This window comes from Physella acuta, unplaced genomic scaffold, assembly GCF_028476545.2.
Source record: "Physella acuta isolate Inbredline_101_S28 unplaced genomic scaffold, ASM2847654v3 ptg000152l, whole genome shotgun sequence".
NCBI classification, from domain to species: domain Eukaryota; kingdom Metazoa; phylum Mollusca; class Gastropoda; family Physidae; genus Physella; species Physella acuta.
The window spans coordinates 25911-42419 of record NW_026731671.1 but is presented as its reverse complement, the minus strand read 5'-3'; the positions used below and the strand labels follow the sequence as shown (position 1 = coordinate 42419).

At 36.5% G+C, this 16509-nt stretch overlaps 1 protein-coding gene and 1 long non-coding RNA gene across 4 annotated transcripts in view; one reads left to right on the top strand and one right to left on the bottom strand.

Annotated features, from left to right (window-relative positions):
• LOC131935677 (calmodulin-A) overlaps positions 1–16509 on the bottom strand; it is a 124160-nt gene that overhangs the window by 85558 nt on the left and 22093 nt on the right. The window contains exons 1-2 of one of the 3 annotated variants that reach the window (XM_059292195.1): positions 8880–8999; positions 8220–8560 (exon numbers count right to left, since the gene is read on the bottom strand). In XM_059292195.1, coding sequence (XP_059148178.1) covers positions 8220–8297 — 78 coding nt within the window. In that variant the 5' untranslated portion in view covers positions 8298–8560; positions 8880–8999. Of the gene's footprint in view, positions 1–8219; positions 8592–8879; positions 9000–16509 lie in introns of those variants that run through there. The other 2 variants (XM_059292197.1, XM_059292196.1) reach the window with 2 other exon arrangements.
• On the top strand, positions 9279–12888 carry LOC131935679 (uncharacterized). Its single transcript, XR_009385967.1, has 5 exons — positions 9279–9425; positions 11605–11721; positions 11889–12031; positions 12405–12469; positions 12788–12888. It is a non-coding gene; the product is annotated as an uncharacterized LOC131935679 (long non-coding RNA).

Sequence of the window (16509 nt, the reverse complement as noted above, 5' to 3'; positions counted from 1 at the left end):
CTGTATATGAAGAGACAGTGTGGCTAGAACTATACCGAGACAACTAAGTAAAGTTTAACCCTTTCGAGGCTGCTAGCCCATGGATCAGGTGAAGTAGAGTTCAACTGATTGTTCTGTATATGAAGAGACAGTGTGGCTAGAACTATACCCAGACAACTATATTTTCCGTAACGTTAATCAGGTACTTATCATAACTGGGTGGACTCAAAGACGTCATACGGATCCATAACTCTTTGATATTTTGGCTAACAGTCGCACGCTCTATTCTTCAATTACCATTTATTACGCTACGACGTAGAATCGACAACTCTAAAGTTTTCTATATGGAAACCGTGCACTTGGTTCAAATGAGCCCACCCAGCATTTAAGTAAATACTATATCAGATATTTAGTCTCATGTCATATATATTTTAATTATATAAAAATAATGTTATAATGTTGATAAGATGAACGTATGGTACTTATCCCAGTCAGGTAAACTCAAATCTGTTTGATGTTTAATAAAAATGTAATAGAAAATAAATGAATTACTATGTATTCCATTGAACACTGTAACCAGTTACCAAAAGGCTATGACTCACAACAATAAATGATTTTATCATACTTGCTGGGAGCAGTTAGAGAGAAAGATGAACTCATTTTTTTTAAAGTCCATCTCGAGAAGACGAGAAGTTAATTATTTTAATGAAAAATAATTTTATAACGGTTGCTAGGCGACCACAGCGAGTCAGAAATAAACACGGTCAACTGCTGATTGGATGTAGTCTGGTGTGTAAGAAGTGCATGATGGGTAAAGTGTTATGTTATGGGGGAGTGTTATTGTCACATGGCGGGGCGGGAGAGGGGCGACAGTACATACACAACGGGGGCTGTATTGTCATATGGGGGGGGGGGTACCGTCACAAGGGGGGTAAAATCACAAGGGGGGCGGCATTACTGTCACGAGGTGGCGGAACAGTCACGGGGGGGGGGGGGGGTGAACTGTCACTAGTCGGCGGTATTGTCACGTGGTGAGGGGTGGTATAATCACAGGGGGTCGGTACTGTTGGATGGGCGGTATTGTCATATTGTGATGGGCGGTATTGTCATATTGTGATGGGCGGTATTGTCACAATGTGGGAGCGGATGATATTGTTAAAGAGGGGGGGGGTGCGATATTTTAAAACTGAGGGAGCGGTATTGTCATATTTCGGGGAGGTATTGTCTAATGGGTTGAGGTTTGTGGTATTGTAACATAGGGTCGCAATATTGTCTTCCAGATTCTACACCTAATGGTGTAGAGAGTTGCATTATGTCCCCGGTTGAAATGGAACCCATCAACCCATTATAACGCTAGTTCTTTAGTCACCATAAGGTTGTTATGCTTGGAGTGATAGAAACAGACCCCCACAGGACAGAAGCGACCACTAGTATATGGTAATCAAACCGGTATCCAAACAGGATAGCAGAGGCATAGCGACGGGGGCGGGGTACATATGTACTGGGCGCCGACCCTAGGGGCGCAAAAATAAGCTTATTTTAGCTGCTATTTTGAATTATAAATATAAAAAGTATATGGGGGGGGGGGGCGCCAAATTGAAAGTATGTCCCCGGGCGCCGGGAGGGGTCGCTACACCTCTGACAGATAGTCGGAGTTTGCCGTGTTGATGCCTGCCTGGCTAATGGGAGACAACTCATGAGCCAGTGATGTCCGAAAAAAAAATGATAAAAGCAGACCACAAACCTCAATTAAAATCATTAAAAGGTTTCAAGGATAATTTTAAGATATTTTTTTCTTTAATTGCTTGCAAATTAATCAATCGGAAACTAGGAAAAAAAATTAATTTGAAAAAAAAAAATTAATATTCGGTGTTGGCCATTATATTTGACCCAGTTCACAAGAAACAAAAGCGCACCAGCTTGTAAAGAAATGTGAAACATAGTGACATCATACATTGTTGCATCGAGGTTTTACAACCCCCCACCCCCACCTGACCTAACTTACCAGTGACGTATTTCTCATTTATCAAAATAATTAACTTCTAGAAAAGAAAGATTTCACTTTCACGCGGTTGCTATGTACTTAATCCAGAAAGCGAATCAAGTTTGATATTTCATTTGCGGAAATATAAGGTCTAAATTTGTATTCCTTTCACCCAAATTAGCAAACCGACACCAAATTTATAATTTCTCAAAATTACAATTTACGTAATAAGCGACACTCTGCTTCCTCTACTCTACTGACAATTCGATCTGTGAATATATTTCACTTTCTATTTTAACTCAAATGAGAGTAAAATTTCATTACGACACGCAGGTCCTTGTCTCGTCAGCTTAATTATATTGAACTTTTTTTTTCCAACGCTACTCAGCGAATTAGAGCCCACAAAAAGCTGAATTATTTATGAGGCCGCGCTGTAGGGTTGCGCACCGTGCGGGCTATTTTTAGAACTGAAGAGAGCGAAGCTGGCATATACAAGCATGCCTAGAGAGGTTAACAGCGTGAGGGAACATTAAAAAAAATTCACAAGTATGACATGAATAATTCATACTATTCCATTACTGAAAAACGAACTTTAAAAAATTATAATGCCTTAATTATTTAGAGTAAATGTAAAACCTAGACACTAACCCATGATTAGGAAAAGTTTAAAAGATTCTTAATTTATTATTTAAATATGATTGTTTAATTGTTAGCATTATCAGCACGTCCAAAAAATGACGGGAACTTATAAAGCTGAGTCGACTTCATAGCCATGAGCATTTTAAACCTTAAATGAATACGACCTAACGTCAATAGGTACTAATTAAATAATTTAAATACACCATAATGAATAGGGATGTTTTTCCTATATCGCTGCCTTAACCCAAAAATCCTAACCAGGTCTCAGATGATAAACCTTTAATTTGCAGCGATACAAAAAAAAAAAAAAAAAAACCTCGATACAATACTGGTTAGTCCCTGTCAAACATATTTATGGTCAAAACACAAAGTGCGGCCAAACTGGCCAATTGCCCCAGGAGAGTCCGCGAATTGACCAGCCAATTTCCGAAATCGAGAAAAATATAGGTCATTAGTTTGTCATTTGAAGGTATATTGGCTTATGTGCGCATTAATCAACTTCGGACTTTAAACGTAACATAAATTTAAAAAAAAACAAACAACGCCACGAATACATTTCAAAACATGTTATAACTAGGTAGCCTTGAAAGAGGTCAGCAGTGCATTCACCCCTTGACCTTTCTTTCAACCTAAGCAAGGTCAAGATGCGGCGTACAGACACTCGGGACAAATGCTGCATTCGTACATACACGCAAATTTAATGTGACATTTGGCTCAGCATGCAAACGGAAGTCGCATCCAGACATATGGTGTCACATCTAGACATATGGTGTCAAGTTTGACATATGGACCCATTTGGACACTGATATGGCGGAAAAGCAGCTCAAAACATGTTCTGTCGTCTGCAATTTTCGCGCCATCAAATTTCTAAAAATAGAACTGTAAAATTACATACAAACTTATGAGGCTGTAAAAAGGGGTTGTGGGCTAAGGGGGTTGTGGGCTCAGGGGGTTGTGGGCTCAGGGGGTTGTGGGCTAAGTGGGTTGTGGGGTAAGGGGGTTGTGGGCTAAGTGGGTTGTGGGGTAAGGGGGTTGTGGGCTAAGGGGGGTTGTGGGCTAAGGGGGTTGTGGGGTAAGGGGGTTGTGGGCTAAGGGGGTTGTGGGCTAAGGGGGTTGTGGGGTAAGGGGGTTGTGGGCTAAGGGGGTTGTGGGCTAAGGGGGTTGTGGGGTAAGGGGGTTGTGGGCTAAGGGGGTTGTGGGCTAAGGGGGTTGTGGGCTAAGGGGGTTGTGGGCTACACGAAAGAATAGTATGTGGCGCTTTAAATAAATGCAAACCGCACTTTTATAAAAATACATGTGGCTCTTTGATAAAATGCATGTCGCTCTTTGAAAGAATACATGCGGCTCTTTGTTAGAATACATGCGGCTCTTTGTTAGAATACATGCGGCTCTTTGTTAGAATACATGCGGCTCTTTGTTAGAATACATGCGGCTCTTTGATAGAATACATGCGGCTCTTTGATAGAATACATGTTGCTCTTTGATAGAATAAATGAGGTTCTTTGATAAAATACATGCGGCCTCTGAATTATAAATATGCTTTCTTTCTCAATGTATAAAAACTTGGTAATTCAACTGTAGGGGAAAAAATGGAAAATGTGCTTTATTTAATTTCGACAATCTAAAACGTACACACTAAAACACTGTTGGTCACTAAATATCAACGAGAGAAATTTGGTCAGATTACTTGTTGCATATTTTAGATTAGTCCGTAAAAAATAAAAGCAATCATGCGTGTTAATAATTACACAAAACGGCTCTTCCCTTTAAAAATTATATACAAAAAAACCTCTGTTGATGTACGGCTAAGCTAATTGAGCAACAACCCCATACACAAGTTCAAGTTATATTACGGTGTAAAAACATAAGTGTATACCGTCAAGTGAAAAGGTTAATAATCTAAATGATCACATCAAGTACAGTTACCGCCCCTTCTTGTCTAGTTACCTGTGTCTATCTGATTGACTTCCCCTCACGTAGTTCAAGCAGTTGAAAATTGAAAGCGGAAGGTGACCACTTATCCGCAAGCACTTAAGCCCCATTTAAAAAAAAATAAAGTTTACATTATGTAAGAAAACTTTTTAATACATGAAAAAAAAAAAAAAAATATACTGGTTGCTAAAAGCAATTGTCTAGTCTAAAAATAGCTTTTCACCGGATACTTAATCTTCAGGAATGGTGTCAAAAGCTTGTCTTGTCACGACACTGACGAGGAAGTTGATGAGAACATGATGGCCAGGTTTTTTAAAAAAACCGTTTGTAAAATTTGCCAGTTAGGAGGGGAGAAATGAAAATGGGAGAATGAATAAAAATGAAGGATAAAATTGGAAAGTTTATCTTAAAAATTTGACTACAAAATGAACATCTATAGTTTATAACTTTTTGCTTTCTTTTCAGTCAGGAGAATTATCATCCTGCTTTATGATGTTCGTAAATTACAATAGGTATTAAAAATAGAAATATATCGTGAGAATATATGGCTTGTGATAAATAATGTAACGTTTCTTCCTCGATAAAGCTGACAGCCATTATCATTAAGGATATAATTTTTTTTGCAAGATCCTCTTCATTGCTAACTAATAGGCGCATAACCAGATGACACGTATACTTAATTGTGTTGCAGGGAATACATTCCAACACTAAAATTAAGATCTAAAAAGAAGAAGAAAAAGAAGAAGCGAACAAATACAGCGAATTACGCTTGCAATTAGTACAAATGACTATTAAAAGCGCTAAAATAGTTGTAACTATTAGCTGCTTAAGTTAGAAAATAATTGGGGGGAGGGGGGTGAAAGAGAAGATAGTCTCGGGTTCAAGGTCAGCCAGCTCGGACAACAGTGAACTTGTGCTGGCTGGCCAAGGGTGAGTACGTATGCATGCACGTGAGCACATGGACACTACTGGTTATGTAATACTCCTCTATAGTAAATAGGGACGGTGTGGTCTAGTTGTAGATCGAACGCCCGCTAGCTCAAAAGTCATGAGTCTGAAACCCAGGCTGGAGGTCGTAGGTTGCCTGCCCCTTGATGGAACCTCCCCTCAGGTCCAAACCCAGGCGGTGCGATCCACTAGGGAGGAGGGGGGTAATGCCAGGTGGAAACCTACGGGTCTAGTGGCTGGTAACATGGGTGAGAGAAATGCTTGATCACTACATCTGTTTTAGTAATAGCCGGAGTCCTAAGGACCGTGTAAGAGAGAGAGAAAGAGAAAGAGAGAGAGATAGAGAAAAAAAAAGAGAGAGAGAGTCCCGTCTAGCGAGTACTAATATATATATATATATATATATATATATATATATATATATATATATATATATATATATATATATATATATATATATATATATATATATATATATATAATTTACAAGTACTAATTAGTATAATTAAAAATTCATTAGTCGTTTTCTCACTACCAGTATCTGTTAGTAATTAGTTTATCCGGCTAGGAGAAGAAGGGGGAAGGGGGAATGCCCTCATTAACTTCTACCGAAGGCCACCTTGTTACATAAGATTTAATTAAAAACAACTTTGTTCTGACCGAATGTAACAGTGAAAAATGTTATGAGAACTTCTAAAAATAGAATGACTACTTAAAAAAAAAATTCTGAAAATTCCAACGTAAGTTTAGATAATCGCTTGACGTTTTTTAAAACAGAAAATTTTGACGTGTTGTAAAAATGTTAACCAGCTTAAAATAAATTAAAAAAATCATGCTATACTTTAAAGAGCAGACTAGGTGAATGAAGTTGCGTGTTTCACAAAAGGTATTTGAAACCAACTCACTCCATTCAGCTTTCACCGTGTTTACATAGGCAGAGTGGGCATCGCCAACGCTCTCCCTCCTGAATCTATTTCAGCGACGATCGATTGGAATGTTTGAAGGTGGAGGGGGGGTAGGCCTTAGGGTGTGGGGATGGGGGTCGGGGAGACTGGGACGAGAAAAAGTAGCAAACGACAAGAGTTGAAAGATAAAAGCAGGAGCCCGACCCATGGGGAACATTCTAGACTTGTGTGCTTATAGTGTCGACTGGACTGTGATGTTAGTGATGAAGTCAGGTAGACCCCGGGGTGTGGGGAAGGGGGGGGGGGGAGAGACTGGGAGGGATAGAGAAAAAGTAACAAACTTGACAACATTTACAGATAAAAGCTAGGGGGTCGCTGTGAGCCCGAGCGACTTGGAACATTCTAGTCCTGTGTGCTTATAGTGTCAACTAGACTGTGATGCTATTTATGAACTCAGGCTTTTCCCAATAACGTTAAAATCTTTGTAAAGGTCGACACGGTGATGCACGTTACGCAATACGACAGTTAAATCCTCAACGGCCGAAAATTTAAAGCTAGCACTAATTCCTCGTCCTTGCTCTTTTGCTAAAGCCAGACCCCAACCCTAACTCTATTATTAGTAACGAGTAGGGTTTATGTACCAACAGGAAAGTAACGTTGTCAGCTCTATGCTGAAAATCAATTTAATTTGAATGATGTAATGGAAAACTAAGGCTTCAGCATTAGAAGATGTTTCTAATTTTTTTCGAAACTTGACCACCTCAATAGATGAAACGCCTCCCTGGGACTTGTTGATTTTTTATTTTCTAAGCCAGTGTTCCACACACACGCGGATTTCTAATCACACGCGGCACCTGCAGCTACTAACGCCCCCCCCCCGCCGCAGCTACTAACGCCCCCGCAGCAACTAACGCCCCCTCCTGCAGCTACTAACCCCACCCCCTTCCGTGCAACTACTAAGCAGAGTTTCTTCCAGGCATCTCTTCGGGGGGGCGAAGCCCCCCCGAAAAATTTTTACCGCCCCCCCCGAACGAAATGAAATTTATATAATTTCTATAGAAAATATATACTTTTAACAGTGTCCGCCCCCCCCCCGAAGAAAGTTTACCGCCCCCCCGAAGATTTCAAGTGCCCCCCCCGGAGAAAAAAGTCTGGAAGAAACACTGCTACTAAGGGCCCCTGCAGCTACTAACTCCCCCCCCCCCCCCCAAAGCAGTTACTAACGGCTCCTGCAGTCATTTACAGCTCGTTCACAATTGAGAAAAAGTAGGCTGATATATTTCGTTCAAAATGTTAGTCAGTGCTCTATGTAACTAGGCTGTACTTAACTCAAGCCATGACAAAATTTTGCAACATGGAATGTTTTTTTTTAAACAACGAAGGTGTTTATACACATGTCCCTATGCACCACAGAGCTTAGTGTTGGTCCGTGTAATCCATTTGATCAATGTAGGTGAGTAAAAATTTAACACGTGATTAAAACTAGGCAAATAAAAAAATAAATTAAATTTACGTAACAGGAGAGTGACGTGAGGCTAATAAATAATAAAAAAAACACGTAATGCTAAAAATAGTCAGTGATAGAAACAAAAATCACGTGACGTAAACACTGAAAATCACGTGATGGATAAAAACAAAACGTGATTATAGCAATTATACGTCGCCAAGCATAAATTCATAATTTACTTAACAAAAAAAAATAATACAAAAAATAATACAAAAACTCCAATGAATTACAGAAATGAAAAAAAATTGTGAAATAATTAGGTAAATAAACAACACCGATACAGGAACATAAGATATTGGCACACGTCTTTATAAGTTTTACTTACTGAGGAACTAGCAGCCGGGTCTGAAGGGTTCTCAAAATCTACAGTCTCCACCGGTACCATACTCTGTAGAGTTTTCATTGTGCCGAGGGGAAAAGAATAATTATTTTTTTTATAATGTTACAGCCAGCCTGATTGCGAGTGAGTACTCTAAAACACACACGTGAGTCTAACACACTGACAGACGCTTCCCGGGAGTCACAAGAGTCACACCAGTGTCACGTTGACCTGTTTGAGTCTGTGGTCGGTGGTGTCAGAAGAGAAGGTGTAACAGTTTTGGTGAATGAAATTTTCAGCAGCGCGTACGTCCAAGAGCTCGAGTTTTTGTGTTTTTATAGAGATGCCTGTTTTAACACAAATCTATGCATGAGGACTGTGTCTATTTCTTAAAGCCTCAGCTACATGCAAATACATTTAAAAATAATTTACACAAAAAATGTAAACTTCTGATTCTTATTCAAATATCTATACGCATATGTTACATTGGAATATTATCTCTACCATAAAGATCTAAACTATAAAATCTTATCTCTCTCAATAAATAAATACATTTTTAAAAAAGTTGAAAGTGAAATTGTTTTTGAGCACTAGATATATTATCTTTTAAATAGCTATCCTGATTAGTAAACAAATGACTACCATACTACGTGTAAGTGAACTTACGGTTTTCAGCCCACAAAATCACACATAGATCTATACAAACCTACATTATTAACAACAGCAGAAACACAATAAGCAAACTCGCGCCAAACTCAAAGCCCAAACAAGAATAACCCTACAAATAACACTGCGCGAAGGTCGAGGTCATGGCCTAGTTTAATAAAAGACGCGTCAAGTTTAAAACGGTGTAAAATAAAAATGTGCACACACACACCCCATGCGGATCATCTCAACGACAGAATCGTTGAGCCTCTCTCCGACTGTGTCGCTGAGAATAAAACCCTTTGGTGGTTTCTCAGTCAACACTGTCGTTGAAAATAAAACAATAATTAAACATGCTCTCCACAATTAGGAAAGCATAAACTGTAGGTGTTTTGAAGCTAATATTCCAGCCATTTTGTTTTCACGAGAGCTAGTCCAGATCTAGACTAGATCTACTTGATCAACGATTTACACTGATGTAAAACCTACGTAAATCAAATCTACAAGATCAGGATTTACATTTAGATCTAGAAATCTACATTATTGACTAGAGAGAAAAAGTTAAAAGTATGCCTAGTGCGTCAAAAGTAAATGATAGAATCTAGATCTAGAAAATCTAGATCTAGAGTCTAGTAATTTTTCAGTAGCACTAGATCTAGTCTAGATTGACTAGATAGAAAGATAATTATTTCTGTGGCATAGCTGTCCTTTAGCATTTAGGATCTAGATCTACTCAATTTTAAATCTCTTCTAAAACTTCTATTTCAAATTGTTTGTAGATCTATATCTACAAGATTAGGCTTAGGTCTAAAAATATACTAAAGTTAAAGCTACACCAGTACACATCATCCCTAAACTTAATGCCATTAATGGCTAAAATTCACTGAGCATTGTTGCACTTAAGACTTAAACTTAAGGCCTAAATACTAAATAAAATTATTACGTTAGCTTAATTTTCGTGACAGCTTTTCTCTTCTTTTTTTGCCATGCTTAATTTAAGTCACTTTCATGTGCTGGTAGCTTAAAATAAAACTTGTGTAGGAAGTTTATTTCTTTCTCCCTTTCATAATGCTGCAAATATGAGTAAGACGCTTATTATTATAATTAAATAGCTGCGATAAATAATCATTTGTATCTTTTTGGGGGTATTTCTTTTACATGAACTGTGAAATACGGTATCTCAAATTTTGTGCGTAACTCAAAGCGAAATATTACTCGCTCAACTGCTCGTATTTAAAAAATCTGGTATGTCGAGGCACTAGAATGTTGAGGTACCACAGGATCTACTATGTATTGAAAGAAAACATAAATTAATTATAGAATAATAGGCAAATATAGTAATAAAGTAGGCCTTATAGCTTTAGATTTTATTCAGCCTACTAATAAATAATTAAATAGGCCTAAAGTAGTACTAGATATTAGTTAAATCACTAGTATTGTGTAGGGTTATTTTTATAAAAAAAAACAGATCACATCTTATACATTAAGGCGGGCTCAATAAAATAAAAATAATTTATTTAGGACCTAGGCCTATCTTTTGGAGATCTAAAATTCTAAATGAAAAATAAATTATTAATTAGACCAACAATAGGCATAGTATGCTAAATCTATTTTAGTATTTAAATTTAAGGCTCGGCCATCTACTAAAAATTTTATAAATGTCATAAAATGGCCTACTTTATTATAATTACTAATTACTATTAGGCCTAAGTTTAAACTAGAGATAGCCTATTTTATTAGTAGAAAAAGTATTAGTCATAGTTAAGATGGTATAGCCTTATGTAAATTAATGTAATCAGTGTTAGATATTATGATATCGATCAAGCAATTATTATATAATATCGGAAAGGGGCCTAGCACTCTCTTAGTCATTAGTCTATTAGGTCTTGCAAGTAGTTTAGCCTATTTATATATTATAGGGCCTATAGGCTGTTATTTAAATTAGGCCAAAGGCTTATTAGGAAAAGGCTTAATAGGCTTTAGTTTTTAATTAGGCAACAAGGCAGAGGCTTAATGTTGCTTATAGATTTAATTTGAAATTATTATGATATACGCTACTCTGCGACTATCACTATAGACTGCTATAGAGTATATTATAGCCTAGGCCTATCTAAATAAAATAATTCAACTCACTTAGCTTACTATAATTTTTAAAAATGTTTAGTTAAGTATTCAGCTCTCTATGTCAGCTAAGGCCCATAATTGTAATTATCCTACTGTTAGATCTATTAATTATTTAATAATTAGTAGGCCTAATTATAGGAATTAGGTCTGATACATTAAGTCCTATACATTGGTCGTAGAGTAATACTATTGGGCTAGTAATTATATACAATATCTATACAAGCCTACTTATCGTTAATTTGGAAGTCTTTGCATTGACCTTAGTTTTCAGATGTAGCAGCCTAATTTTTATCAGATTATACCATAAAATCAAAAGTAGACTTGTAGATCTTTTTAAAACAAGGCATGAAATATTAATTTAAATAATATAAATTAAACAAATAGCCTAAATAACAACTACACAAAGTTAAAGTCATAATAACTTTTTATAAAGGTATCTTGAATTTCAACTGGAGGTAGTTTTGATAAATATTAGTATTCTGAACATTAAAATAGGTAGACTTAACATACATTTGTTCTGAAAACATATTTAGCAATTGGTTTTAAAAAATGAGGTTAGGCTAGTTGAGGATTAGATATGATATTCATTGTGTTTATCCATGTTGTAATTTCTCTTTTACAGGTTCATCCAAAAAAAGGGAATATCTGATTTTTACCAGTAATAAGACTACAGCATACTAAATGACACAAGATGTTCTTTCTCTATTACCTCTTACATTTGACATAAAAGTAGGAAAAGGTATGACAATTATTAATAAGCTGCTTTAAATTTTATAATTTGTTTTTTTATAACTTAATTGTACCATTTTTATTTCCAATAATGATAAATATAATTTAGTGTCATTTATATTTTAAAATATTTATATTATACTAGATATAATTTACTTCTATAATATTACTATCCAGGTTTAACAGTCTATGCCTACAACATAGATCTCCAGGACTAAAAGTACACAAAATGGCAATCAGTATATCACAAGTGTAATAACACATGCATCTAATCTGCTTCAGTGGCGAGAACTGGGTGAATCCTCTCAAACATTAATCAGGTAAGTTATCACAAGTTTGCTTTGGTTTATTTTGAACATGTTGATTGAGATAGATTTTTATTTGTATAAATATTGTATTTAAAAAAATATTTTACCTAGTAAAACCAAGTCAGTGGTGATGATTGATACAATATCATTATGTATTTTTTAAAAGATTTGTTTTGCAAAATATGCTGATTTGCAGGAAGGATATATATATATATATATAAATAAATATATATATATATATATATATATATATATATATATATATATATATATATATATATATATATATATATATATATATATATATATATATATAACAGTATCATTTAGTGGTTTGTCTTACAAATTTGAATTATTTACTTAATCTGTCTTAACTGCTCAACAGGAACTAGGCATACCTAATGAGCGTCAAGCTGATACAGTAGATGTACAGAAGAGTTTATACACAAGGTAAATATTGATAAATTTTAAGTTTTCTTTTTTTAAGGATACATGTAGTGTTTTGGGAGAAAGGAATTAAATTATTTAAATTAGGCCTAATAGTTTATTTCTCTAGCTTATGTTTCACTTAAAATAACTTAAATTTTTCCCCCTTTATCACTAAAGCAAAATTTTATAGATATCTATGCCATGATTCATCTCATTCAATCACTTTTTTCTTGTTTTGTTTTGATGTATTAAACTAATTTAAACTAAAGATTTTTTTTTTTTTTGCTAATTTTATTATTTCAGATGGATGATTAAGAAAATCATTTTGTTTTGTTTCAGGAAGTGAAAAGTGATGTAAAAGGCAACTAATACTTCCATCTACCATAGTTAAACAAGAATCTGCAAATGGTGATAATTGCAATAATCTTGATAGATTAATGTTTGGCTTTATAATTATATGCAATTGTTTCATAAATAAATTATTTCTCAAAATTTGATGTATTTGGTTTTCTTACTTTGTACATAAGATGCAAGTGATTGAAAGCTGAAAAGGGTTGTATGTAGTTATAGTATTCCCAGCACAAGTTGACATTAAAACAGCTGAAGCCCTTTAAAAAAAAACAAAAAAAAATAAAATAATCTAGGAATGCTGTTTCTATTAGCTGAGCATATATTTGGAAAAGAACTTAATTGTTTACCAGAGAATACTGTGACCCAGTTTGTACTCCAGGCAAAAAGTGTCTATGGTTAATATTATTAAGTTAAAGAAAAGTATCAAACAAACAGGATAATATTAATAAGCAAGACCTCCACACTAGAGAAGTATGGAATGAGTGTTGCATTGAATTCAAATCAACTTTGATGTTGCTAATTGCTACACTGGCCATAATTGGCCTACATTGATTTTTGCTGAGGTAGGCAACTGTTTTTGTTTAACTTTAGATGTCGACTAAATAAAGAAGAAAACTGACACGCCAATACCAAAATCAAGAACTTGTAAAGTTCGTGGTTGTTAAACCGAGAAGTCCTGAGTTCAATCTCCCGTGTAGATGAGGCTCTATAGTTGGGCATAGCAACCTATCTTGGGGATACAACACTTGTTCTTGGATTGACAAAAGATAAGAAAAGAAATCCAGAAATAAAAGCAGCTGAACGAAGAAGAAAAAGGCTGGATATATTCGGTATCAACTGTACAATTTTAACAGACACACATTTCAAACTACACATGCATTTCAATGACAAAGTTCAGTGAAGCCATAATGTTGAGTTTGACTGAATGAAGAACGATATTGTTATTTCAAGCAAAGTTAAGGTTTATTGTCTTAAAGACATTGTCGTGGATTGATTTAGACTAAGACTTCCCTGTTAAATAAGCCGACAACGATGGCTCTTTTTATTTCTCGTCTTTGATGTTGCTTTCAAGAACTTGTATGAGATTAGATTACCTACATACATAAGGCTACACAGTTTGGAATCTTGGCTTTCTAATAGTGGACCTGGCTACATGAAATTACCCCCACCCCGTCAATTACCCCCCCCCCCCTCCCGTATTTACCCCCGGGGCAATTACCCCTTGTCAATAACCCCCCTGGAGAATCCCCCCCCCCCCCCCCCGGCCTCAAGTTATGATCCTAACTCAAACTCTATACCTATGTATTTCCTTAATCCTAATCGATAAAAAAATGACCAAACCCTAAGCATTCACCTCAGCCTAAAACTTAACACATAACCAAAACCAACTCTAGACTTAGGTTTCAGCCTAACCTTGACCATAACACTAACCCTAATCCTAGCCTTAATCCTAACCCTGACCATAACACTAACTCTAATTCTGAATCTAACCCTAGCCCTAACCTTAGCCCTAACGCTAACCCTAACCTTAGCCCGAACGCTAACCCTAACTCTAGCCCTAACTCTAACCCTAGCCCTAACTCTAACGCTAACCCTAACCATAACCCTAACCTTAGCACAAACGCTAGCCCTAGCCCAAACTCTAACTCTAGCCCTAACGCTAACCCTAATCCTAACCCTAGCCGTAACCCTAACCATAATCTTAACCTTAGCCAGAACGCTAACCCTAACTCTAACCCTAGCCCTAACGCTAACCCAAACCCTAACCCTAGCCGTAACCCTAACCATAACCCTAACCCCAGCTGTACCTTAAGAGGTGTGTGCGTGGGGGGGGGGGGATGTCCTCCTTGGCGGGGGGTAAATGACAGGGGGTAATTGCTTCAGGGGGGAGAGAACTAATAATCGGTAAGTCCTACTATTCAATACATTTGGTTAACACAATGTCGTCACACATGTAAAACAAAATAAGCAGTGTTTTTATTATTTGTATCCTTAAAAAATGCAAAATAAATGCTACGCCATTAACTCAACCCTCTTTTTTCTCGTTACATATCGTCACATAAAGCCACCGCCCAAAATGATGGTGACGTCAATATACAATCATAAAGTGGTCACCCATTAACCACGACTCACTCTTCAGACGATTTTGCACCAAACCCCCCTTCTCTAATTGTAACAAATTTTCACAAAAAGCCAGATCTTCGCTTCCCCCCCCCCCCACCACTCTCTTTAAAAACACTACACCTCAACACATAACCCCCTCCGCCGTTGCCCTGAAACTGCATTTTTACTTTGTCGTATATACGAAGTATAGAGAAAGTCTTGTAATCGTGCAAAAAAAAGATCGAGATTTTTTACAAATCTCGACGTTTTACACCTCACTGATACGGAAAAACATAATTTTGCAATCTTGTCCGTATGTCTGTGTCTGTGTGTGTCTGTGTGTAAACACGATTACTTGAGTACCGTTACAGCTAGGTTGATGAAATTTCATATATAAGTATTTTATCAAAATCATAGATCCGTATAAACTTTTGAGTGATTTCCGATAACCGAAAGTGGTACTTTTTCTACTTTGAATTTTTCAAAAGCCTATAACTTGAGTACTATTGCAGATAGATAAATGAAATTTCACATGTAAGTAAAAGATCTAATTCTCTACCTTCTGTCAAATTTTGAGTAATTTCCGTTGACAGGAAGTGCTAATTTACGCTATTTCCGATTTCTCAAAAAAAAAAACGCACGTAAATTTATAAAGTACTAATAATGTTGCGCACTATTATGCACATCTTTATTTGACGTTCACTTGGTGTGCAATTCTTTTTTCTACGAGGTTTTATTCTATTTTAAAAAGTTTAAGTATTTAAAATGGATTAAAAATCATGTCTATATCCCGAGTTGCCATTCCCCGTAGTGTTATATTAGAATATTCGAGAAAGTTTAGGGGAGATCACTCCCGGTTTATTATAATATGTACTGACCTCGATAAACATTGAGTTAATAAATGAATTAATACCAAAAGCAATCTTTTAAAGCCCGAAATAACGGATGAAAGCAAAAATGTGTCGTCACACTTTCCGATCATCCCTTCCTATAAATGAAAAAAAAAAGCCTGAACATACTAAAGGAGAGTATGGATGTTGATGGAGGATCCCAACGTTAAAAATTAAAGCAGCGCAAAATTTCAGGAATCCATGTTACATATTATTATTTTCCGTAGGTATAACAAAGGTATTTACATTGTGTTTTATATTTTACGAGCCGCTATCATACGCCGCTATTTAGTTGTTTCATTTTCTACTTTCAGTAATTCATAATTTGTGAATTTGACAGTAACAATGCTGCCACTGAAAATATTTGCTTTAAAACACTATCAGTAGCTCGTTAAGGACGATAACCCCCCCCCCCCCCCCCTCCCCACCCTCCTTTCCCAAAAATCCTACCCCCCACCCTCCTTTCCCAAAAATCCTACCCCCCCCCCCCCTCCTCGTGAAAGCAGCCCCCTCTGAGTTACCTCCACTAAGTTTAAAATCGTTTCAAACTAAATTATCTGCCCCTAATAGCTGTCACTAAACCCGGCTCTACGATTGTAAACATTTAGCTTGAACCACAGCTCACCAGACCATGTAGGGATGGGGGTAGTAGGGATAGAGAGAAAGAGAGGGGGCTGCTAGGGGCGCTTACAGCTTGGTGTTTTCTATGGTATCCAT